Below are 26321 nucleotides of genomic sequence, written 5' to 3'. Positions count from 1 at the left end.
ACTTCTTAGGGGAAAGCTGGATCTTTGGAGATTGTTACTGGCTACCCTAAAAAGAAATCCATAGCTGCAAGACTATTGACACCTGCTTTCCAGCTGTACATCTGTGTAGTATAAGTTGGCTCAATTATTGTCTTTTTTAACTTCCATGCACATATTTCGGCTGTAGTTTTTTCAGTAGAGATGCGATAAAAATAAAGCTCACCTCCCCAAGTTGCCACTAGGGTGATTTAATTGCACCAAAAGTACTACACATTTGGCACACATAGAAGTAGGGCTGCTGTCTAACTAAAAGCAGTGGAATGGGCCTCATATTTGCCCTGGGTGGCTAATTTAATGACTAATATATGGAAGGAGGGGTTTATCATAGAAAAAGGGCTAGAAGGAAGCATGTGTGGACCGCAAAACTGTACTCTGGCTTCCAGTGGAGTCAACCCAGCACCATGTCCTCCCCCCTCCGAGGGCCTACCTTCTGAGCAGCTCTCACCACCTTTGCCCAGGTTGCAATGGCATCGTGAGCCCCCCCAGGTATAGTCATTGACACAAAAGCTGTCAGCAGAGCAGAGCGTTTCATCACAAGACATGTCAAAGAGCTTCGGCATCACTGCTCCGCCATTTTCCCCTTTTCTCTCCACTGGAGTGGGCTGGGGAGCCACCGTAGTCGTAGGGAGAGATGCTGGAGTAGGAGGCACAAGCCCAGAGACGGTCTCCGGGTTTGATCTGGGCGCAGTCCTGGATTCCATAAAAAATTTCTTATTACCTCCTTTGATAGCAGAAAGTGGTTTCACCTAAAGCCAGAGAAGGGAATGGGTTCAGGATTAACACAGAGAATAGCAATTAGACTGCCTTGGTTATGACTCATGTCTCATACTTGAAAATATGGTCACTTTTGATACTTCCCACAGCCCTGGGATGTAGATGGGGCAGATAGTACCGACCACAGTTTATGGCTAAAGAACTGGAGACTCAAGGATTTTAAGTACCTTGCTTTGTATTACACAGAAAATCAGTAGTAAAGCTGATATTAGATGATTTATTATTAAAATATGACAAAGGTGGAATTGTTCATTTCCTTATAACGCCTGACTTTGTAACATTTCACTTGGTGGGAAATCTCCATATGCTTTTGCCAGACTGTGAAGCCAGCTGGCAGGGGCTGACTACAGAGCATCGGTGTGGTTGGTACTCAGTTCCTACTAACTTAATGATCACCTGGAGCCTAATAGTCAGAGGAAATAAATGTGTTAAAAGTAAATGAGCCAACTTACGTAAGTTTTAAGTAAAATGTTCACAGTCGATTGGCGAAATTGCCTTGTTTAGCAACAAAACGAAAACACCCAGAGTTTTAAGAGCAGAGATTTTTGTTACCTCCTCAAAGGAAATATCCAAATCTAAGTCGTCATCAAATCCATCATCGTCCTCACTGACTCCCGTGTCGGTTATGTAATGGGGTCCATAGCGGCCACTTCCTGCTTCCTCGGGGCCTTCACAGAGAAAAGCAGCACACTGCTGTCAACACATGCCTTCGCTCCCTTTTCTATCCTAATTCAGCCACATACAGAGCTGTGCCGAATGGAGCAGGATGCATTGGACACACAAAGAGTGAAGAGGAAGCATCAATGACCAAAAAATATGAAAAAGAATTCATCTCATCAGTAATCAAGAATATACCAATTAAACCCAGAAAGAGCTGCCATTTTATACTGACAAGACTGGCAAAAAAAAAGTAAAAGTTGGGCAATAAAAAATATTGCCAAGGATGGGATCAATAGAGACTCTTACACACTAATGTCAGGTGTGTACAACCACTTTGCAAAACACCTGGAAATATTTAACACGAAGAAAATGTTCAGACCCAGCAATCTCACCCCAACTTACAAAATCTGGAAAAACTCTTCCAACATGTGTATGAACATGTGAGAAGCACAAAACATGTTAGTAGCATCAGAATTTATAATGGTAAAAACATCACAAATTTGTTATTTATAATAGTAAGTAATATCCCAAATATCTATAAACAGAGAATGAATTATAGTACACCTCTGGAATGGAAAAGGAGAAATGAACGAACGAATATTTAATAATGCATGAACATGGCTTAATTTCATGCAAAAAATTCAAGTTCCAAAAAAACACACCCAGTTTGATGCCATCTATATTAAAGTCAATGGCAAGCAAAACTTAATGTATTATTTAAGGATGCATATATATGTAGTTTAACCTCATAAGAAAAGTAAGACAATAACGAAAACATGCAGGGGAGGTTAGAAGGGTGTGAATGAGGTGTGATACAAAAGGCCTTCACGAGGATTCTATAATATTCTTTTTTTTAAGATAAGTGCTGGGTATATGTGAGTGTTCATATTATTTTTATATATTTTATATATGTATTTTTTGATATATGAAGTAGTTCCTTAAAAAATTATTTGAAACAAGAGACATTATACTAGAGCAAACACTCCTACACCCAGAAAAAAAGGGGCCCTATGTGCTCTCTTAGGGGCCAACCATTTCCATCCATTTTAATGGGACAATGGGATCTTTCAGAGCTAGAATAGAAGGTGGGCTGAGAAGAACTCTTAGGAGAAAACACAGGGCCTTGTCCTTTGGGGGAAGGTCAGATTAGCATTTTTATTGTCATCCATGAAATCAACTGATCTGTCATTGTCCTGACTTAGGCTATACACAGGAAGCACTCCCCCAAGAGGGGCGAGTCTTTGAAAGTGCTGCTTCACAGCACTCCTGTTTCCTTCCAGCAGGTTTGGACAAGCACAGGTACCAACCGCGCTCTCTAAACAGACCCACCAGACACCAGTCTTGAAGGCAGCAACAACTTTGGCAACAGAAACTGACTTTTGTAGGTTTTTGATGCCCATCAGTTATTAGACATCCAGTGTTTGGATGACTGGTTTAAGAAAGGAAAGAAGGAGGGAAGGAGGGAAGGAGGGAAAGTAGGAAAGGAGGAAAGGAGGAAGAGAGGAAGGGAGGGAGGAAGGGAGGAAGGGAGGAAGAAAGGAAATTAAAAACACAAACTGAAGTTAAAGACATTTTGCTTTCAGAGTAAGCTAAGCCAAACACCTTTCTCACTAAAGCAAACTCACCTTCTACTAAGCAAAATAGAAGCAGATTGAAAATGGAGCTGAAGGAAATGACAGAAAGGGAGTATGGGAAGTCTTTTCAGGGGGCATGCTGCTGATCAGAACTCCCCTCCTGGACCAGGAAGAGAGAAACGTGGTCAGCAGGTGATGTGCAGGCAGTGGAGAAGGCGCTGTTCTCAGCTGTTCAGGCACGTCTTGGTGCAGCTGGGATAACACACCACCTCCACACCCTTTCCCCAGTTTCATTTAAAATAGCCCACATGTCAGCTGAAACTTCAAGCCTGTTGATGCCAGACTTACACCTGGATGCGAGTTCTCTTAAGCCACCTGCCTCCAGCCAGCACAGCTGGGTGCCAGATGTCTCCATACAACAAAGCCAGGCAACCCTTGAAGACAACGTTTCCCTCTTGGTAATAAAAGAATTATAGAGCACATATGTGAAAGGAGCTGAGTTTTATCTTCAACAGGTTGGCCTCTCTACCTCCAGAATGTTCTTTCTTGCCCTGTGCACATTTTTGCCACTACTGCACTATTCTCATCAATGTCAAGATTTTCTTCATTTCATCTTATGATGTCTATCTGAAAAAAAACTTTCAAAGACATCCCCCGCTGCCCCCCCCCACACCTACAGGATAAATTCTAGGCTCCTTGATCAGGAATTCCAGAATCTCAATAACAACTCCTCTTTTTCCTCCTTCTTTTTCCCACCACCACTATTTATTGAAATCTACTGCTCCTCCCCTATTAAAAGTTACTGTTGTGTGCTTAACATAACACACTTCTAAACTTGACAATAATCCTGAAAGGTAAGTATGGTTAATTTCACTTTGTAGGTAAGTAAATTAAAGCACACGGAGGTTAAGTGCCCTAAGATCAAAGGCTTTGTAACGGGCAGAGCCTAACTCAGACTCAGGTCTCTCTGGCCGCTGCTCTGCCCGTCACCTGTAAGACGAGGGCCCGCTGTTGAAGTAGAAAGAGTCTGGGACTTAGAAAATTAACATTTATTGAGCGTGTTTACCGTGCCAGGAGCTTTTCATACTCTGTTTCTATTAATCCTCACAAAATCCTGTGAAATTGGTATTATTCCTTCCATCTTACCATGTGGAGATATAAAACTCAGAAAGATTAAAGAGCTTGCTCAAAGGCATGCAGATAATAAACGGCTGAGCCAGAATTGATCCTTGGTCTCTCTTCTGATTACATCATGCCACTTATAATCTGACTTTAGATTGTGTCTTCAGCATTTTTTCTCCCTCTTCAAAAGCCTTACCAGCCAAATTGGTCTACCAGTTGTCTCCTGATTACATCTTGTGTTTTCTTACCCCAAGACTTGGCTTAATGCTCTTCTGCACATCACCATCCTTTCCCCTCTCTTACATCCTTATACATAGCCTGTCCATCCTTCCAGTGGCAAGTATTCTGCGGAGACAGAGTATACCATCAAGAGACCAAAATCAAGTGGTATTCTAAAAAGAAAACATCAGATTCTTCTGGACAAAAAATGGTGACCACACAAAAGATGGAGCTGCCAAGACCTGTAGGGCACTCCTACATCTCCTCCCTGATGGGGCTATCCACACACATATATGCCCCTAATCATGAGCTCGGAATAAGCTCCCCTAGTGTGATGAAATCAACAGATGTTTAAGATGCTTATTTACACCTTCTGAACACCTGGCTTTGGAATGTTGCCCTTGTGTTTCCCAACTCAATTATGAACCCTTTGAGGGCAGAAACCATATTTTAGACTTCATGATATTCCTTCTCATCCCACAGCTAACACTTCACGTACTCTCCAAAGGCCAAGATCTCTGTCAGGTGCAAGCATGATACACTCCCGCAATGCTGCCACCCTATGGTGGGACTCTCTCCATCCTGCCTGGCCCAGTGGCCATGCCTCAGAGGGGAATCCTTACATGGTGAGACTCTGCTCCCAAATCCAAAGACATCACCTCAAAACTGCTACCATTCCTGTCCCTTCGCCCAACTCAGACCAGAAGTTTAGAGTTGAAAGAGACCTTAGACACCACGGACTTCTCACTTCATAAATGTGTGGACAGAGGTCACAGAACTTCCAGACCCTTAGCCCATCCTAGGAAGTCTATCTTGAAGGAAAGCCCTTCGAGAAAAGAACCACAAATGTGTTACTACAGGTATGAAATGGTACCATGATAAAAATGGGAATGATTTCAGATTCTCTGCTGAGTTTGACAAGTAAAATAGGCATATTCTATTCACTGGATAAAGTTCTTTCTTCTTTATAAATATTGTTCCGTTTTGAGAGTGTACATAACATATCTCCTGGAGGCCAAAGGTTACTTCTCAGTTTGGGGAAATGAAGGGTGGAAGATAAGAATGGAGAAAGGAATATGGAATGACAAAGACTCAGAGTCAAAGACATTTTGACTTTTGTAGAAAAGCCTCAGACATTGGTTAGCACAACAAGTCCATTTTACAGAGGAGTAAACTGAGGCTCAGTGAGTCCATGTGATTTGCCCAGAGAGACAGCTCATTAGTGGCAGGGCTGATCTAGAATTCTGGGCTCCTAATGCTGTACTCCAGGACTCTTTGCAGGATCTCAAACTGCCTATCTCCACAGTAACCCAGGCTAGTAGTCGTCTCCCAGTTTTTAGTAGGGAGGAAATATGCACAGAGAGGACCATTTGCAGCATGACTAGAAGAAACGTAGAGTAAACCTCTCTGCTCTTGTGTCCCATGGGCCCCACCACCTCAGATCTCAAATAGAGGGCTTACATGACGTTTTTACTAATGATATTTCTAAGAGAAGACAAAATGTACAGTCCAAGCCAGTGATAAGAATTCTCCCAGTACCCTGGGGTTATTATAATTAAAGGGCATAACTTATCTCTTTCTACTTGGCACTTTGTTAATTAGGAAAAGAGAACATTAAAAAGGAGGCATTTATTTAGAACCAGAATAGTCAAGCCACTGACTGAATGCAAAACAAGTTCAAGGGTATTCCACCATATGAAAAACAGACACACAAAATACACATTTCTATTAATAAATTAAGGATGACTTTTATTTTACAAAAGTCTGTATGTTTGTTTTTATAAAGACATCATAGCTTTTCTACAGATAGTGAGTTTCTCTGATGTTTGAACATGGCATAATTCTGATTTTTTAAATCCCAACAAGGTTTTTCATGGAATTGAAAAACTGACTCTAAAATGTTTTTGAAGAGCGAAAGGTCAAGAACAGATAGGGCAATTGTGAAGAAGAACAAAGGGGGAGTAGAATCACCTATCAGATATCATGACTTTATAAAGCTTCCGAAATTAAGACAGTGTGGTACTGATATAGGAACAAAGAAATAGACTATAGAACTCGGATCGGGTCCACACATATATGGAGCTGTGATACATCGAAAAGCTGCCATTACAAATCAATAGGAGACAGGATGAGGGAGTCAATAATTGGTGCTGGAGGAACTGGTTATCTGTATAAGAAAAAAAAATTAAATTGGGTCCCTACTTCACCATACCCAAAAGTAAATCCCAGGTAGATTAAGACCCTGAATACAAAAAACAAAACCTTTAAACTTTTAGAATAAACTATAGAACTTTGCTTAATGACCTTAGAAAAAGGAAATACTTAAAAAAAAACTAGAAAACATAAATCGTCAAGATAAAATTAAAATATTTAACTACACTGACTAAAATATTTCTTATTTAGTAATTGATATGATAAATGAAGTGAAAGATAAGTGGCAGAGTAGAAGATATTTGTAGTAATATTATTGAGTAAGGATTAGTACATAAATGTATATGTTAATGCTTAACATATGTATATAATGAATAGATCTATAAATTAATATGTATATTAATATATATGTTTATATATAAGTATATATACCAATAAAAATAGGCAAAGCATATAAACAGTCAAGTCATAGGATGACTAATAAATTTATAAAATTATATATAACCTCACCAGAAATGGAAAAATGCAAATCAAAACAAGAATGACCTGTCACTTTGCTTCCATCAGACTGACCATATTTAAAAGTCCGCTAACACCAAGTGTTGGCATGGATAGATAGCAAGAAGAATTTTGAACACACTGCCAGTGGGAACAGAGATAGCCACAAACACTCTAAGGCACAATTTTCTAATAGGTGATGAAGCTGAAGATGGTAATATGAGGTAGGACAACCTAGCAATTCTGTTTGCAAGCATCTGCTCAAGGAAACATACTCGCATGAGATTGTTCATTGCAACATTGTTTATCATGGATACAAAGGAAACAATTTAAAATGTCCAATACCAGGCCTGGCCCTGTGGCGGGTTGGTTAAGAGTTGGCTTGGGAGCCCCGGCTCTGACAGCAGGGCCTGGTTTGGATCCCACATGAGGGCCAGTGACGCTGCCCTCTACAGCTAAGATGGTGAACAACAACTCAACCTGGAACTGGGCTCCCATGAGTCGCCGGCGATGGCATAGGCTACAGCCCCTGCTGCAGTGGGTTGCCATGGGCTACCGTGTGTGGCCAGCAGCCAGCGTGAGCGGCCAGCAGCCACAGTGAGCGGCCATCCAGAAGCCGGCGACTGATCTGCCTCACCTGGGAAGAGCGCAATGATGATGCCAACTTGGGCCAGTGAAGCAACGTCTTCCACAACTAGACTGAAGAACAAAACGACAGCAACTAATGTCTGTTCCCCTTTCCCCAATTCCTGAATAAAAATCTTTAAAAAAATTTTTTTTTAAATATAGAAAACAATGTTGTAGAGAAAAATTAGTCACAAAAGGATATTTGCCATGTCGTTGCATTTATAAGAAATGTAAAAACATTCAAAATGGTGGGTGCAGGGTGGGTTTTTACTTTCTGCCTCCGTGTCCCTTTATCTTTTGGCCTCATGCATATCCTCAAAGTCAACACTCTACCAGATTCTGCTGATCTTCATTCTCTGGACCTTTGGAGAAATTCCACTCAACTTTTTTCTTTACCAGCCATCCCCAATGTCACCTCACTGGGAAACCTTTGCTAACCCACTTCCTAGCTCCCTAATCCATAAAGTTGGTCACACCCCACCCTCCGCCCTGGGCTGCAAGCACATTCTGTGTATTCCATGTCACTAGACAAGTACAGTAAGTCCTCACTTAACATCATCGATAGGTTCTGGGACTTTAAGTGAAAGGATGTATAAGGAAGCCAATTTTACCACAGGCTCATTGATATAAACAAGAGTTAAGTTGCTATGGCAGCTCATCAATGTTATAATGAAACGACATTGAACGAAATGACGTTATTCCAAGACCTGCTATAGTTGTATACAAATCTCTTTGTCACACTGGATCGTGAACCCTCGGAAGGCAAGGACTGGTTCAATGCTCTTTGAAAAGGGTTTGGCAAAAACAAATATTTGTGACATAAAGGCTGACCTTTTTGGGTGACTTTTACATGCTTAATATATGCCTTTCAGTGCTAATGTATAGGTTATATGAAACTCTATTCAATTTCCTCATATATTAGATTCAGGAGTGTTCACACTGCAGCTGTCAAATCCATTAGTGGATAATAAAACTCATTTGGTGAGGCCTGACCACATTTTAAAAAATGGAAACAAATGGTGTAAAAATATAAAATTCTGCATTTAGCACAGGTGAGTATTGTTCTGAGTATTGACATTTTCACACACACACACACACACACACACACACACACGTTTCTAGATATGTTTACGTGCAGCGACTGCAGTGCAAGTTGTATATGTTTTCTTACTTTAGGTCACAGTCCAAAAAAGTTTGAGAAATATTTTGTTCTAGTTGTTTTTGGAATATCAGTTCATTTTTCAGCCTGACTGCCATTTCATTTTGAGCAAGGGTTAGATTTCCTCATTTTATTTTTGTCCGATAGTAGGGTTCGTTTCTCGGTACTGTTGACATTGTGGGGGCTGTTCTGTACTTTTCGTTGTGGGGGCTGTTCTGTACATTGCAGGATGTTTAGTGGCATCCCTGGCTTCTACTGACTAGATGCCAGTAGCACCTTCTCCCCAGGTGTGAAAGCCAATAGTATCTCCAGACATTGCCAAGTGCTCCCAATTGGGCCAAATTACTGCCCTATGGCGCCCCAAATAATGCTGAGTCCCCCTACTCCATAAAGGAACTATAAGGATACATAGACAGGTGAGAAATTAAGTGTCAGGAGGCAAGAAGTGGCACTGCTCTCTATGGGAAGGCACAACCATGCACACAAGTGGGGTCTCTGCAGCAGAGGAGAGGAGATGCAAGGAGCACTGACCAGCGAGTCCAGTGAATCTAACATTCCTGGCGACTAACGGTGACCTAGAACTACTCACCTAATCTGGTGATTTTCCAGTTCCTTATCAGAAAATTGTGGAATTTTGGCTAGGTCTTTAAACTAGCTGCTAGGTCCAAATTTCCATGATTTGGGTTTGCCTCTCTGCCCTTTCATGTATATTCTCCCGAAAGCAATATAAAATTGCCTCTCGATTGGTCTCCCTTCCTCTCCACTGATTCCCACATGGTAGCACAGTGATGCTGTTTAAAATGTAGGTAGGTCAGATCATATTCTGCCGCTCAAAACACTTCAAGATCTTTGCATCTAACTTTGAATAAAACCCAGAGTCTTCACCAGGACGTACAAGGTTTGGCATGGTCCTATCGTTCTTCTCCTCACTTTATCATATTTCTGCCACAAGAGCCTCCTTAGTGTTCCTAGACTATCCTAAGCCTGCTCTCACCCCAGGACCTTTACACGTGCTGCTCCCTCCACATGGAGAGATTCTGCTCAAATCTCTGAAGAGAAGCCTTCCTGATAGTCTGTCCCAAACAGTAGCTCCCACAATCCCCTCTGTCCATCCATCCCTTCTCTTTCCCTCTTAGCACTTATCATTACAGACGTTTTATTTATATACTAAAATGTAATATATACTTATTAGTTACTTACTGACAGAGACTGATTCTCCCACACACAAGATCCGCAAAAGCTGGGACATCGACTATCTTGTTTGCTGTTAAGACCCCAGCTCCCAGAAATTGCCTGGCGTATTATAGACATTGAACACACATTTGCAAAACTCATCAGTACATGTACGCTTAAACAAGTACAATAATCGCTACAGACTCAGGAATCACTACAGGCTTGAGCATCACCAACACATTTTGTAGATTAATGTAAATAATCACCAGTGGTGATGCGTGATGCAAAAAACAAAAACAAGAAAGACCTGACAACTTCAAGTTGTTCGTAGCTTTTCTTATCTCATTCCCTTAATTTTCATTGTTCTAATTCTTTCTGAGTTTGAAAGCTCTTTATTTAATTGTATTTTAGAAAGAAATTTATGATAGCAGTTCTTTGTAACATGAAGACGCAATACTGATGATAACATGTTACGAAGTCCTCAGATCACTGAAGAGAGTTCAGTTTCTGCTTGCGGACTTCTTTCCATTGTAAAAAGTAATATCTAAAATTAGTGGCCCTCTCCTATTTTGGTTGGGACTCGTTAACCGTGGAAGAAGCCAATCATTTGGGGTAGTATAATGGAACTTCTCCGTTTTGTCCTCAGCTCAACCATTTCAAGGAACTCCAAACTAATTCTAAAGGGCTCTTTGGGCTCTGAAAGTCTGTGCCCTATCGCCATCTGCTGGATGACTTGCGAACTACCGCCATCTGGGGATGTGTTTTCCTACTTTCTCCTGAGGAACAGTTGTTGGTCATTCCCTGATGTTTGTGATCCTCAGAATCTGTTGGCCATTGGAATCCCTTTATGACCATGTGAACAAGACTACCGATGGGAGAAACACTCCACTGGGCCAGAATGGACATACATTTACATTTTTAAATATGGTAGACGCTAAGGCTGGAGTTAGATGGGAATAGGAAGTCAGACAATTAAGTTTGCAAACTTGTTGCAACGATGTTGCTAACCTTTTTTGCGATCAGAGGGATTATTCATTATGAATTTGTACCAACTGGACAGATAGTTCACCAAGTTTATTGTTTGGAAGTGCTGAAAAGGCTGCGTGAAAAAGTTAGATGGCCTGAACTTTTCGCCAACAATTCATGGCTCTTGCATCACAACAATTCACCAGCTCACACAGCACTGTCTGTGAGGGAGTTTTTAGCCAGTAAACAAATAACTGTATTAGAACACCCTCCCTACTCACTTGATCTGGTCCCCAATGACTTCTTTCTTTACCAGAAGGTAAAGAAAATATTGAAAGGAAGACATTTAAGAAATCAAGGGTAATATGATGACAGCTCTGATGGCCATTCCAGAAAAAGAGTTCCAAAATTTCTTTGAAGGGTGGACTAGGCGCTGGTGTCAGTGCATAGCTTCCCAAGGGGTGCACTTCAAAGTGACCACAGTGATAGTCAGCAATGAGGTAAGTAGCACTTTTTCTAGGATGAGTTTGCGAACTTAATTGGCCGACCTCGTACTAATCCATATTCAGTAACAGATCTTTGGCTCTCCATGCAAGCGGGAATGAGAAGCTGGAACCACAAAAACCTCCAATAGGAGACCTGAGCTTTAAAAAACTAGTTTCATCCTTATCGCAGATGATTTCTATTTCTTTTGAAAAATATTTTTGTCTCAAAAGTGTGCTTTAGTAATCAAAGTATCTACTAATGGTTAGAAGAGCAGGGAAGAGAGTTGGGTTTCAAATGCAATCGAGATTACCAATTGGCTGTGCACATCTGTCTACCCATTGATAAGCACAGGGAGAGATAACAGTCCTGACCCACTCTGCTTCATGGATATCAAAGGGGGAAATGTCAACTTTGACAAAAGATAAGTGAGGACACTGTCAAGTGTCTCAGCTTTGTATATAATAGTGCAACAATCTAAATGCTCATTAATAATGAATTAAACAAGTATGGTAGAGCTTGACAATGGAATACTTTGTGGTTATTAAAATTAATGATGTAGTTCTATATTTATTTAAAATTAAAGATGTGTAGAGCATTTTATTATACAGAAAAGTATATGTACTATGATCTCATCATTGGATTTTTAAAAATTCTGGAAGATTATACACCAAAATGTTAATAGTGGTTATGTCTGAATGCTAAGAGTAGAGATAATTTTTAATCTGATTTTTTTACATGTTTTATGTTGTTTGATTTTTTTCTAATGTAAGTATGAATTACTTTTTCTATTTAGAGACAACAGGAAAACTATTTGTTTGGGGTTATTGCAATGGTTTCCTTAATTGGTCTCCCTGCTCTTGCCCTTGGCCCTGTAGAGTCCTTCCTTCACGTACCAGTGAGAGTGATTTTGCTGAAACTTAAGTAAGGTCTTTTCACTCTGGTCAAGTGCCACCTTCCCCACCAACCCTCCCTGTCTTCAGGGTCCTGTGGCCTCTGAGATCCTAATCAGCCTCCACCAACCGTGACTTCCCTCGCTCTCTGACCTCATCTCCTTCCACTCTTCTCCCTCAGAGTCCCACTAATCCTGCCACACAGACCCAGGTGCTCCTGCATCACAACCTCAGCATGTGCCTGGAACACTCTTCCCCCAGGTGGGTAGGTAGGTAGGTAGATAGATGAGAGAGACAGAGAGAGAGAGAGAGAGAGGGAGAGAGAGAGGGAGGGGGGGGGGAATAGGTAGGTAGGTAGGTAGGTATATCATAGAGATAGATAGATGATAGATAGATGGTAGATAGATAGATAGATATTGAGACAATAGATAATCCATCCAGGTTTATATCCAGAGAGTTCATCACGTCCTTCTTATTCCCATGTCACCTTCTCGGGAGGCTTTCTCTGACCATTGTTTTCCCTGTTTTGTTTTTCTCCAAAGCCCTCATCACCATCTGACATGCTACCTATATTAAAAAATGTATCTGTTCACTGCCTGTCTGCCAGACTAGAACATAAGCTCTGTGAGCTCAAGGATTCCTTCTGTCTGTTGTGATCATTGAATCCTCAGCACCTGCAACAGTGCCTGGCAGACAGAGCACTAAGTATTTGAAGGAGTAAACGGATATACTGTAAAATAGCTTGGGAAACTGGTTCTTTAGGAAGTAGGACTCTCACCAACAAGGTGATCACAAAACTAGTTCTGTGTAGGATCGGCCACTAAGTGACCCTGAGGAGGCTACTGAGTCCCTTGGGGCCTCAGCTGCCCTGCGTGCTGAATGAGGAGACAGGCCTTGCCAGCTCTATGAGTCGATAAACCCTCAGTCCACAAAAATCTGGCTGTGAGATCTGAGTATCTCCTCTGTTCAGTCAATATGCTCCATAGGCAAAGATGAATAAGGTCTGTGTCCTAAATCTATACGCGTGAAAGACCAAAAAATAATGCATATTTTTGGGATCCACATAAAGGGCATCATTCTCTTATTACATGAGATGATACTATTACTTCTTGTGGTGGGTTCCTTCTCTGTATCTCCCCCAATCCACCTCTGCCCTTCTCTACTCTGTCCTGGGCCCTGAGAGGCTGACCTGTCTGGCTTCCAGCTGTGCTCTGCCCATCAGGAAGCCCCAGCAAGAGAGGAAAAGGAGCCAGACTATTTGTTCCTCAACTTCTATCCTAGGAGGTTGTCATGGGACACGTGTCTGAAGGTCACAGCCCTTGCTGATGACCCTCCCTGTCTGTCTCCAGAAGCTGGTAATTGTTCCTTCTTGATTTGCATACATCTGCCCGGAAAGGTTACAAACAGTCCCTTCACTAAATTCACTTCTAATTACCCCAAAGCCCATGCCCCTATTTTCTGCTGGGTGCCTGGTGACACCTGAGATCATTAGAAAAGTCATATTTTCTCCCACGGTTTCTGTTACTTGCATTTGTACACATTTGTTTCATATTTGGTTGCATAATTAGATGAGATCCATCAGAGTCAGTCAGCATGCACTGCGTCCCTCCTATATGTCTGTCACTGTGATAGGCGGATTTTATATAACTCCTCGCCTGTGCCAAACCACGGTTGTGGCCCACCTCCTGCATCAAAGAACCCAAGTGATTCAGGGGTCGAGATGCTAAGAAACCACCCCAATGGAGCACTGTGTAAAAGCAAGACTTGCTCCAACAGAAAGAACAGTAAAGATTAACCATGAAATGAGGAGTCTAACGTTAAGAGCACAAAATGGATAACAAGGAAACAGAAGGAAACAAACGGAAAAATCATTAGCGATGTTTGTGTATTACTTCAGTATATTAATGTTTAAAAATCCATTGAGATAGGGAGGAATAAATAGCACATAGTTGCTCCCCATGGTGCTGCTAAATAACAGCCGATTGACTGAACAGATGCTGCGGTTGAAACTAGAGCACCGGTGCACCTTTTCTTCAGAAAATTACCATTTGCTTTAGTCTTTCTTCCCTAACTAGCCAGAGGGGGTAAAATGTGGGAGAACTGATTAAAAGTAAATGTATGGTAATATAAGATGTACTCGGGCCTCAGAAGAGCAATTAACAGGTAGCAGGTATTTTTAAATAGCAGAGTGAATCATTTCCTTTAGAACCAGTAAAGTTGTGCAAATGACAGTTACTCAGATTTACAGGCATGGAGGTGTTAGCACATCAATAGAGCGATTCCAGGGGAGGGCGCCTGAATGTAAAAACCACACGTCAAGTTATGTTTATGCCCCAACTGCACGCTGAAAATGCAGATTGTTTAGGCCATGAGTAAAACAAATGGTGTGCTCGTCCTCCTGTTCCCTTTTTCATCTCCCTGTCTAAAAATTTACAAACCTGTGTACTCACCAATTTGCAGGCTTATGTATTCCAAGCGCCTGGAGTAAAGCCAAGGAAAGCAAGCTCTCCCTCAGCTTTATCTTCCTCTACCCTGAGAGCAGCACTCAGCCGTCCAGAAGGCAGCTGGGTCACAGGCTCTCCAAGCCTCTTATTTATTTCAGGACATTTGTGTGAGAGTTAAATTGCAGGTGTATCTATCTATCAAGGGGACAATTTCATTAGTATGAACGAATTGACTCCTTCCAAGTTTGACACAATTGCTACTCAGGAGAGGATATTCCAAATTTCCTGGAGAATCTCTTAAAACTTGGGAGGGAAAACCCTAGCAATATAGTATAGAGGTCAGCAAACTACACATCCCAGAGGTCACATCTGGCCGCTGCCTGCTTTTGCGTTGTTGAGATAAATTTCTAGGCCCCTGTCAGAGCTGCTTCTGCCCCAGGTGCTATCGCAGCAAACAGAAACCTAAATAATTCCTGTGTCCCTGTCAATGTTCACCTCTCTGGAAACGCAATCTATTCAGTCAGCCAATCCCCAAAAGCCAAGCCAGCTCTGTGCTCTATACTGACTTTCTTCTTCCTTATTGATTTCCTACTTTTCTCTCTCATCACTTAGACTTTATCCTGTGAGAGCTTTCTGCCTCCAGCTCCATTGCCCAGTCCTCTGGACCTGTGAGAATGGAGACTGCTGCTTCATTAAGTGTTACAGAAACTTTATTTCTATCACCTAACTTGTCTTCTTTAATCATCTTTTAAACAGCACAGGGGTTAAGAACAGCTTTTACATTACTAAATGGTTGAAAAAAGTTTAAAAATGGATATTCTTTTGTGACACAGGAAAATATGAAATTCAAATTTCAGTGTCCGTTGGCAAAGTTTTATTGGAACACACAGGCACACACACGTGTAGTCTATGGCCGCTTCCATGCAGAGGTGACCTGGAAATCCCAAAATATTTACGATCTTGCTCTTTCCAAAAAATTCTGCTGATCCCTAAGTAAATGGTTAACTTTTGGAGAGGTTACACACACACACACACACACACACACACACACACACACACACACAGACATACAGTACTAACTCTGTGGGGTTTTGTTCTTTTTTTTTCTTTTTGCTGAAACAGGATGTGCTTGAATAGTGAGAGTTATGAAAACTCATTAGCAAAGTTCATTGTGCCTTGCAGTCTTAATTTTCTGATGTCTTTTAAATTTTGCAGTTTTTTAAAAACGAATCCACCACTAAAACCCATCCTAATGATTTCACTTGACATAAGTCGCGTGGCCATTGCATTTTCCACTTCTGTCAGCAATGCTTTTGCTCCTGGACTTTTGTTTCTGAATTCTTACATTCTAATGTCTCCAAGTCCCAAGAACGGAGCTCAGAGCACGGCGTCACAAAGAAAAAGCTACAAGCCGAACGGTGGTCACCTGTGTCAGATATAAACATCATCCTTCAGTATTATGCATGGAGGAAACACATATCAACTCTCCTTCATCTCGAGGAGTGGGCAGATGTCGTAACCTCTGTTCACATGTATTTCCTCAAAATAATCCTGAGAACTAGAAAATATTACCGACCTCAGACATTATTGCACCCATTTTTCAGATGAAGACACTGAGGCCCAAAGAGATTAAATGGCTTTCCCAGGACCTCACAGCAAGGTAATAGAGAACAGTTCTCCTGGCCCTCAGACGCAGACATACCTGCCAGACGCTGCTCTGTCTAAAGGTACAGAAGATTGGATGAAATGAGGGCTTTCAAGAGCTGGTGAGGACTTTTCATAGGCACTGACTAAAAGAGGCGGCAGGCAGTATGGAAGCTGCTGAAGGGCGTTCGTAAGTCACGGAGATTTTGGAAGAACTGTTTCCAGTCCCATCCTGATTGCTTCCTACCCATCTCTAGCATATGCCACTACCTCCTGTCCCCGCTTCATTCTCCTCTGCTCACTGCTGCAGCCAAGTCAGGGTCATTTCTACCAAAGAGAAGTGACCAGGATAAAGGAAGTCTATTTTGTGGCTACCTATGTGACAACATGTACCCAGAAACCCCAGCATGCTGAGCGGGTCTCTGGGGAGATGGCCAGGCAATTAAAAACAAGGGCCCAAATCTCAAAGCAAAACTGAGTAAAAGCCAAATTCACACATGGACACTTGCGTGACAAAGGGTATAAACAGACACATAACCAATGACAGCTGAACAGAGCAATGTAGCAACGTCCGCGTGCGCAGGAAGGCAGAGTGAAGAAAAGTGGGGTGAGGGGTGGGGGCGGGGGGCAGGAAACATGGTGGAATCAGGTTTATTGTAGAAATTTGATTGCTTCGAGCCAGGGTGGGTTTGTCTCAGCTTGGAAGAAGAGGAAGTTTCCGAAACTGTTGAAGAAGTTTGATGGTGGGAAGAAGAGTAAGGTGGAAACCAAACTCAAACCAAACATCTCTCATACCTCCCTGTGCAATCTGAGCATCTGAGGCCATGATTAGACTTATTAGGATGGGAGGGAAAATATACTCTGAGTCAGTGTAGAAACGATGAAACTCATTCCGATGATCAAGAAAGAACACAGGTGCAAAATAAGGGCTTGGCTAGAAAACATCTAATCCCTCCCCCCCACCCCACCCCATATTAGCAAATTGTACTCTTCTGATCACTGTACTCTCTCTCAGAGGCCTCTTTTCCATCCTCATTGCTTTGAACTTAACCACCCTGGGTTTGCTTTTTCCCTTCCTTCCTTCTTTCCTCCATCCTTCTTTTACTCCTATTTACTCGTCCTCCTCCTCCTCCTCCTCCTCCTCCTTTTATTTTTTATCACATTGCAATTCTGGGAGTTCAACTTGGCCTATGGACCTCGTCCATGGGGAAACCCTGGTCGGTTTCTAGGCTAACTTTCTCCTCTTGTCTTCTGTTTGAATTTCCCCGACAACAGCAGTAGAAAGTTATCCAGCCTCCAAAGTAGCCTGTTGTCTTATTAAGTCACATTCATTCACATACTCAATAAATATTGATTGAGCGCCTACTTTGTACCAGGGGTTGGAAACACGACTTTGAACAAGTCCTTCCAACTCCAATGTGGAGCTTGTCCTGGTGGAGGGATACGAGGAATAGTTTCAGGCAGCGAAATGGCTTTGGAGAAAATCAAGCAGGGAGTAAGGCTGAGGTAGCAGAGAGGGTGAAGTTCAGTGAAGCTTATCTGACTAAAGAAGTGACATCTGAGCTAAAGTGGAGTGAGGGGTGATGAAAAAAATTTGGTGAGAGGGACTTCTAGGCAGAGGAAACAGAGGGTGCAAAAGTCCCAAGGCAGGAAAGAGCAAATGAATTTTGCTAGGAACACCTTCTACTGGGGACTGCCCTGAGGATACCAACTTCATTTCAGTGAAGAATTTATTGCTCCTTTCTCTGCCTATATCATGAGGATAGAACATGAGGAATTAAATGGTTTAGGGTGGTAGAGTTATATAACCTGCTAGGGAAGGTTATATCATCCCAAAGTTGGTCATACATGTGAGTCAAGGTTCACTTCATTTCATTTCTCTTTGGCAAAAAAGAAAGAAAACGCTGTTTGATTTTTTGTTTGCCATTTCTAGTATTTACAGTTCATGTCCTTCATGACTTGTTCCATCGTCCTTCTTGACCAGGCTAAGGTTGGATCCCAGAGAATAAGTGGCTGCCGGGCGGGGCAAATATATGTCCTACTAAGGCACCCATGTAGGTGAGGTTCCACAGAGCCCCCGTTCTGACTGGCTAATTTATAAGATCGACCACAGAGAAAAAAATAATAATGCCACGGAACACTAAGGTAAATTATAATGTCGTTGGGGTTTCTTTCTTGAAGACAAAAAAAAAAAAACAGAAAGAAAAAAGAGCAGCATGGATGAAATGTGAAGACCACGATCTTTGTCTTTATATTTCTTTAGAGGAACAGAAGGGCCACTGACATGTGAGCAAAGCCCCCAGTGAGAGGACGGAAATGAATACAAGGTAGCATCATTTTTCTCAGTCACTGAGGTACTTCTATGTCTCATTAGAGGACTTGGACACTAAAACATCTTAATATTTTCTTTCTGTTCTACCGTAGCTTTGTGGAGCTGAGGTAAGAGGTGACTGTTCAGCTCGCCTCGCAGCACTCCAGCGAAGCCATCAAAACCCTCCTCCTTCCTCACTCAGGCTGAGCGCCAATTAAGGGAAACGCTGGGCCCTGGCTTTCATTAACTAGAGACATAAAAGCAACTGAGATCTACCAGTTGCCCCATTAAGCAATTAAGCTGCTAATAAGGTCTGGCATGAATAGGTCCAGGGGAAGTCAATGCTTTGTTAGTTAGTAGAGCTGAAGTGTTATTTTTTTCCTTTGAAACGGAGGTGGGTATTGGCCTAAAATAGGCAACACAGGAGCCCAGGAAGCGGCGGTGTCCAGGGTGGGATCTAAAGGGTCCCCAAGGGCACTCTGTGCCTCAGCAGTCAGCTGGAACCTTGTGTTCTGAAGTTCACGTTCAGGAGCAAAGTGGGCATCACACCAAGAAAACATCCACGTCGGAAGGACCCTGAGGTGGGGAGGAACAGGAGCAGGGAGAGTGGGAAAGCCCTACAGGTATTATGGAAATACTAGCCTCATAAATTCCTTCAGGGCCATGTTCAAAATATCTACCAACTGGCTGGGGTTGGTCTAACCAATCAGAAGGGCTGCTGGTATAACCTCCCAGGGCTATGCCGATGCATACAGGTTGAAGTTAAGGCCTGCATATATGATTCACTCACATTTTTTTTTATGTACAATATACCTCACAAGTTTTAAAAGAAAAAGAAATTCTTATAGGTTTGTTCTGTGCTGTCCGAACTTCGTTAGTGCATAGATTCTATAAAGACTGTCCCCTGGGGTGACCAGTTCGTTCAGTTGGTTAGAGCGTGGTGCTGATAAGACCAACATTGCTGGTTCGATCCCCACATGGACCACTGTGAGCTGCGTCCTCCTTAAAACAAAAGTCAACGATGCCATTGTAGCATGAAAGCAATGTGTAGCCAATGACCATGGCTGTTCCCCAATAAAATTTTAAAAAAGACTGTCCCCTGTACTTTATTTAATTGCCGACTTTGCCTTAGAAGAATAAGAACCTCCTTTAATTTAAATCTCAGTCAAGGAAGTGGCTTCGCAGTCAGTCAAAACCCGAGTTCAAATCCTGCCTTGACAATGATTATTCTTGACAAAATACGTAACCTTTCGAAGACTCAGTTTTTGAAAAAATCTATAAAAAGGGATACTGTTCTTCCAGCACAAGGTTTTTGTAAGGATTAATATGGGATTTCCTAGGTGAAGTGCTCGGTGTGGTGCCTGGCTCATAGAGGGCTTTCACAATGATAGCTCTAGTATCTAGAATTTATTATATTTCAAATAAGTGCTATTTGATAATTAGGTAATGTTATATATGGGGAAAATGGGCTTTGGAAGCAAAATAATAGTCTAAACTAATAACAAAATAAGACATGTGCAAGATCCAGAATATGGGGTTTTCTAAAACATTAGAAGTGCTCATGAGAAAAAGCCGCAATGAAACACCAATTAGAGCACATTCTTTTGTATTCATGAAAAAGGCCGTCTAACAAATTCTATTTCTGTTATCCTGCTTTGAGTAACCATATATATATATGCAAAAGCAGTTAAATTGTATTTATTTAAGAATATTTCTGGGGGGAGGGGGGTTGTTAATTTGTGAGCGTGAAAAGGATAACTATTGCATTGTTCTGTACACCTGAAACTAACAATAAAAATTTTTAAAAAAAGAAAAAAAAGAATATTTCACAACTGAGAGTTTCACTGAATCAGCCACCTCTCCTTCACACAATTACTTTGAAACGATAGAATTTTACTTCACACAGGAGGCCAATTGTAATGAAATGTTACGTATCTGTAAAGCACTTTCACATGCCTTATCCCACTTAATCCACAAAACTGAGATCCACCAATGGGGAAATGATTATCAGAAACTCCAAGACCAACCAGTGTTTCAGTTTAAAAAGAAAAAGTTCAAGAGATGCGCGAACCTATGCTCCCTCCCTGACTCTAGTCTCCATACCCACGTCCAGGGCCAGCAAAGGTAATCCTAGCGCATCCTTCTACTTTCTTGTCTCTGTGGAGAAGGAGATACTAAAGAACAGAAGGAAGGAAAGGGGAGGGCATGGGACAGCTCACGACATGGGGGCAGAAGGGTTCGAGGTTGGGGAAGCGTGCGGTGGTCACACAACACAGGGTGCCTGCTCAGTTTGTAACAGGAAAAGACAAACTACGTGTTCAAAATACAGTCAGATCCGAGGCCTGTCCCAGCTCCTGTTACCCCAATTTTGGGCCATGCATTATAAAGTTTAAACAAAGATTGTAGCACAGATCTCATGTAGCAAGAGTGGAAGGAGGCTTTCCTTCAATTTGCAATAGAATCATTAACATTTCTTCTAGAAAGAAGGAGTTTCATTCCTTGCCATATGCCTGAGGAGTTTTAGTTTCTAAATTCTAAAGAAAAGGACTAAAACAACTGCTGGATGATCATAGTTAGTGTGTGTGTGTGTGTGTGTGTGTGTGTGTGTGTGTGTGTGTGTTTCCTCATTATAGCTCCATATCCCCCAACATTTCAATCTGAAGGAAGAAGCCCTGACATTCAAGGTTAGGGTAGGGGCTGTTTTCATAAAAGCCAGAATTCTTAGGACTTGGTGAATCTCCACCCCTGGAAACAGTGGTGACCTTGGAACTCAGCTGTGTGGGTGTTTTGTGAGGAGAGGAGAGGAGTTTATTCAGATCCCCTAACCGATATCAACAGGGCTCTGTGTTGGCCAATGGAAAGCCAACCGACAATGTCAGGTAGGCTCCTTTCCTGGGTGAAGAGGACCCGGGGTGACAGCAGGGCTTGGCAGGCAAAGGAACCTGGAGGAATTTATTGACAAAATTGAAAAGATTACAGAGCCTTCAAACCAAAAAAAAAGTGCCAACATTTCAGTTCTGAGATTTCCCTACTACACAGAGTTCTGAGTTTATGTAAATGTCCTTCACTTCCAAAGACAAAGATGTCTAAACAGGAGTTGGCAAGGTGGCCTAAGTAATCCAAGTGAAGTCCTTGAATCATATGAGAGCTTCTTAAAAACCAGACCAGAATCTGAATCTTACATTTCACAAAATCCTCAGGAGATCTGAGAGATGCCCAAGCTTACCCCAGCACCCTAGAGAGGCACTAAGACAAAAAGGAACTTAGGCCATCAGCTAGACCCCCAGGTACATGTCAGCATGCCAATGGCTTCTTTGATTCTCCCTGACTATAGTTCAGAGGGACTGATGTTAGCTGAGAGTCCTTGATTTGCAGGCAAACACCAACCCTTCCCTGAAGAACCTGGGAGCATTATTTTTAATTCTGTGATTCTAAGATGAATCCAAATCCATTTTTTTTTTTAAAGATAGAAGGGTGCTCAGGGGAGGCTGCACATCATCTTGGTATGTGGTCTGTTCTGTGATTGTAAAAGAAAACTGACTTCAAACTCCCTAAGGATGATGCAAAAATAAACTTGCTGCTGACCTCCTGTTCATAGAAACAGCCTGTGTCCCTGGTGAAAGTCTCTTAACTTCCAAAGGGCTAAGAAAAGTACAGCAGGAAAGGCTGAAGATAGCTCCATTGCAGGCTGCCCTTCAACACAGCACTAAGAAACCCCAAGCAAGTGGGCCCATGGGAGGCAACCTCAGCCATGCAGCTACATCTGCCCTTCAGAAGGGCCCCGGTACTCACGGAAGGTTCGGATGGTGTCACTGGGCTGGCTTCGGGGGCTGGGGCCGTGGGGATTCATGGCCCTCACAGCAAACTGGTAGTTGGTACCCGGATCAAGACCCTTGATAACCATGGAGTCCACCTGGATCTGCTCTTGGATTAAGGTCCAACTCGTGTCGAAATCCGGTCTTTATTGATTAAAAAATAAAGCAAAACAAGAAGCAGTTGTTCAGAAATAGCAGAGGAAAGGGAAACTTCCTGGCGATGTAAACTAACAGCTTTTGAACTCGGGAAGCCATACTTATAAAAATGAGTTCCCATTTCCTATCTAAAAGTCATCTTTATTTTATATCATGGGTCATCAAGTCCCTGCATATAAAAGCAAGTAGATCATTTTTTTGGGGGCCAGTTTTAAGCACTGTTCAAAAATCGCTCACTTTTCCCCTCACGGCCTTGACTAGGGCGAGAAGATCCCCACATAGCAGTTCATTTTCAAGGACTCTGCCTTCCAGATGTTTCATAAACAAGCCTTCCCCTAATCGTCCCCATTCCCAGAGGTCAGGGGAGCACAGATTCCATCTACTCACAATCTGTTCACAAAATAAACAAATGTAAGTTTTACGGGGTGACTAATTTGTAGGCGTCGCCATGGGAAAACCGAAGAAGATGCTGTCCATGGCTAGTCTTCCGACTCTTAACAAAATTGTACAACTGGGACAACTTGCTGAATTTTCACATGTCCTTCTGAGAACCCTAAAGAGAGCGCAGACCTTCACTCAGAGTTCCCATCTGGGAGGCAACATACAGAAAATAAGAGTACAAACGCTGGAGTTGGACACAGCTGCTCAAACCCTGCCTCTACTAGCTATTAGCTGATATTTAACTTCCTTAAGTCTCGACGATCTCATCTGTAAATTGGGGGTAATGAAAGTACAGTAATACCTTAGTTTGCAAATATAATTAGCTCCAGAAACAAACTACTCGTATTGCAAGACATCGCTCACTTACCATGTTAAAATATATTAGAAATGTTTGCTCATTTTGCGGAACACTCGCAAAACAAGTTACTCGCAATCCAAGGTTTTACTGTATGTGTCTAAGAGGGCTGTCCTAAAGATGGAATGAGGTCTCTATCCTCAGCAGAGTGCCTGGCATCCCACTGTCAACCCTCAGCCTGTGTTAGCCATTACCTAAGGGACTTCCCGCATCACAGCTAGCAGGCAGCCCTGGGCCACCTGCTGACTCTACACCTGTGTGTTCCAATGCAGTAGCACTAGCCCATGAGACTAGTCAGCCCCTGACATGTGGCTAGTCTGAACTGAGAGATACTGTGAGTGTAAAACATACACTAGATTTTAAAGAAAAAAAAAAAAGAAAAGAATATAAACTATCTCATTGATTACATATTGAAAGGATTTTTTGGATGTAGTGGGATAAAAATAAATGTAATTAAAATTAATCTCACTTGTTTATTACCTTTATAATGCCCTGATTAGAAAACTTCAACTTTCATATTGGCTTGCATTGTATTTCTACTGGATAGTGCTGCTCTGTATGGACTTCCTAGTTGGTGAGAGAAAGGAGAGCATTCCAGGTAATAAGAGTTGCAAGATTAAACTTGAGAATGATTGTGCAAGCCTGGGGGCAATGCGAGAGGCCTAAGTGGAGTGGGGGCTTTGTGTTAGTATCTAATAATTGCCGCCATTTATCAAGTTCCTATTAAGTACAGTAGTCCCTCCTTATCCATGGTGGGTATGTTCCTACACCCCCAGTGGATGCCTGAAACCATGGACAGTACTGAACATGTGTGTGTGTGTGTGTGTGTGTGTGTGTGTGTGTGTGTATATATATATATATATATATATATATAAAATGTTCTTTTTCTATAAATACTTACCTAGGTCAAAATTTAATTGATAAATTAGGCACAGTAAGAGATTAACAACTAACAATAAAATAGAACACTTCTAACAACATACTGTAATATAAGCTATGTGAAGGTGGTCTCTTTCTCTCTCAAAATATCTCATCACACCTTTTCACTTAAAAGAAGCACCTTACAGCTTCTCTTTGGCATATCTGAACTGCCAGCATCATCACTCTTGTGCTTTGGGGCCATTATTCAGTAAGAGTTACTTGAACACAAGCGCTGAGATACTGTGACAGTGGATCTGATAACCAAGGTGGCTCCTAAGTAACTAAGGGTGGGTGGCGTGTACAGTGTGGTGAGGCTGGACAAGTGTGATTCAAGTCCCAGGTGAGAGAGTAAAAAATTTCATCACTCTACCCAGAATGGTGTGTAATTTAAAAGCTATGGATTGTTTATTTCTGGGATTTTCTATTTAATAATTTTGGGGCTATGGTTGACCATGGGCAATTGCAAACACAGATGGTGAAGCCAGGAGTAAGGAGGAGCCACTGGACGAAGCACTGGTCTAATACTTTCATTCATTTACTTCTCACAACTACCCCATGCAGTAGATACTAATGTTAAACACCCCTCCATCCCCCTTTTTTACACAGGAAACTAAGGCATTAAACAGCTAAAAACTTGCCCGAGGCCACCCAGCTGATAAACAGTGAGGCCATATTGGGTTGATGGGGGAAGGTTAGATTAAGAAGATCCTTGGTACTGGATGAAAATTGGGGGTGATAGTGGTTGGGGAGCTTTTCTCCATCCTTTAGCTTGCTTCCTGACCGCCTCTCAGTTGTTTTATTTTTAAACACCTCTGCTCAGATATTTAGAAGAAGGCAGGAAGCAAAATATATTGATGTTAGTTCTTTATGAACAATTTATCGGGCAAGGAAATAGAGACTGATTTTGCTGAAAGGAGATGCTTGGATGATGCACAGATTTCGAGGCAAGGCAGTGCTGGCCTAGTTTCTCATCAGCAGGAATTGTTGAAAGCCAAATGGAGTCCTTAAGCTCAGTAAAAGATGCTTCCTCAGGCTCACCGTGCAGATGAGTAATTTGTGGGGTCCATATCTCCTAAGAATCCACATGTTTGGAGAAGCAGAGGTCACAAGGCATGCCCACTGGAGGAAGTAGGACTTGTTTCTCTTTTTTGATATCCTTTCCCAAAAGATGAACTTCTCACATAAACTAACTTTGTCATCAAAGAGTACACCTCAGTGAGTGGAAGGAAACACATTTACAAGCTCAAATTAGAATAAAATCACTTCACAGAGGAAAGCCACAGGGAGTACCCTAAAAGTAAAGTCAGAAAAGATGTGATCTTTAGATAAAACTCTCCTGTTATTCTTTGCCAAACTTCCTTGTGGCATTTATAGGGGAAATGGCCTGTAACTGCTCCCTGATGCCATTGTTTGCCCAGGGCTACTGGCAAATATCTGCAACAATCTTCACACAAAAATTACTGCTCCCTTCTCCCCCCACAAAAGGGGGATTATTTTGAATGTGTTCATTTAAGGCAGGGAAGAAAGCTACATTTTCAGCAAAGCAAATAAGAGATTAAAATCATTAACCTTTAATTTCACTATATAGAGCCAGAGAGGAAAGCTCATGCACATTGAATAGCAGTTCAAAACCTTTAACATTTTGCCTCTGATTTTGTAATGGGTTTTGCATTTAAATGTTTTTAGAATCTCTCAAGGTACAAAAGTGCAAAGGTGAGGTTGGGAAAGAGATAACCCAGCAAAAGGATTGTCTTAGATCCTCCTCAAACAATAGCTTTATCTTTTTCAACTAAAGAAAAGTATTTCATTCTAACTACAAAGTTGCCAGTCAAATCACCATAGCAACACTCGCCTGCCAATTTTCCCAATAAGGAAAAGGCAAGGAGAGAAGCAGGT

At 41.9% G+C, this 26321-nt stretch overlaps 1 protein-coding gene across 2 annotated transcripts in view; it reads right to left on the bottom strand.

Annotated features, from left to right (window-relative positions):
• EGFLAM (EGF like, fibronectin type III and laminin G domains) overlaps nucleotides 1-26321 on the bottom strand; it is a 156188-nt gene that overhangs the window by 49963 nt on the left and 79904 nt on the right. For both annotated transcript variants that reach the window (XM_019650768.1, XM_019650769.1), the window contains exons 6-8: nucleotides 22530-22696; nucleotides 1366-1481; nucleotides 467-785 (exon numbers count right to left, since the gene is read on the bottom strand). In XM_019650768.1, coding sequence (XP_019506313.1) covers nucleotides 467-785; nucleotides 1366-1481; nucleotides 22530-22696 — 602 coding nt within the window. The remainder of the gene's footprint in view (nucleotides 1-466; nucleotides 786-1365; nucleotides 1482-22529; nucleotides 22697-26321) is intronic.

This window comes from Hipposideros armiger, unplaced genomic scaffold (assembly GCF_001890085.2).
Source record: "Hipposideros armiger isolate ML-2016 unplaced genomic scaffold, ASM189008v1 scaffold_146, whole genome shotgun sequence".
Lineage (NCBI taxonomy): Eukaryota > Metazoa > Chordata > Mammalia > Chiroptera > Hipposideridae > Hipposideros > Hipposideros armiger.
This window is presented reverse-complemented; position numbering and strand designations above follow the sequence as displayed.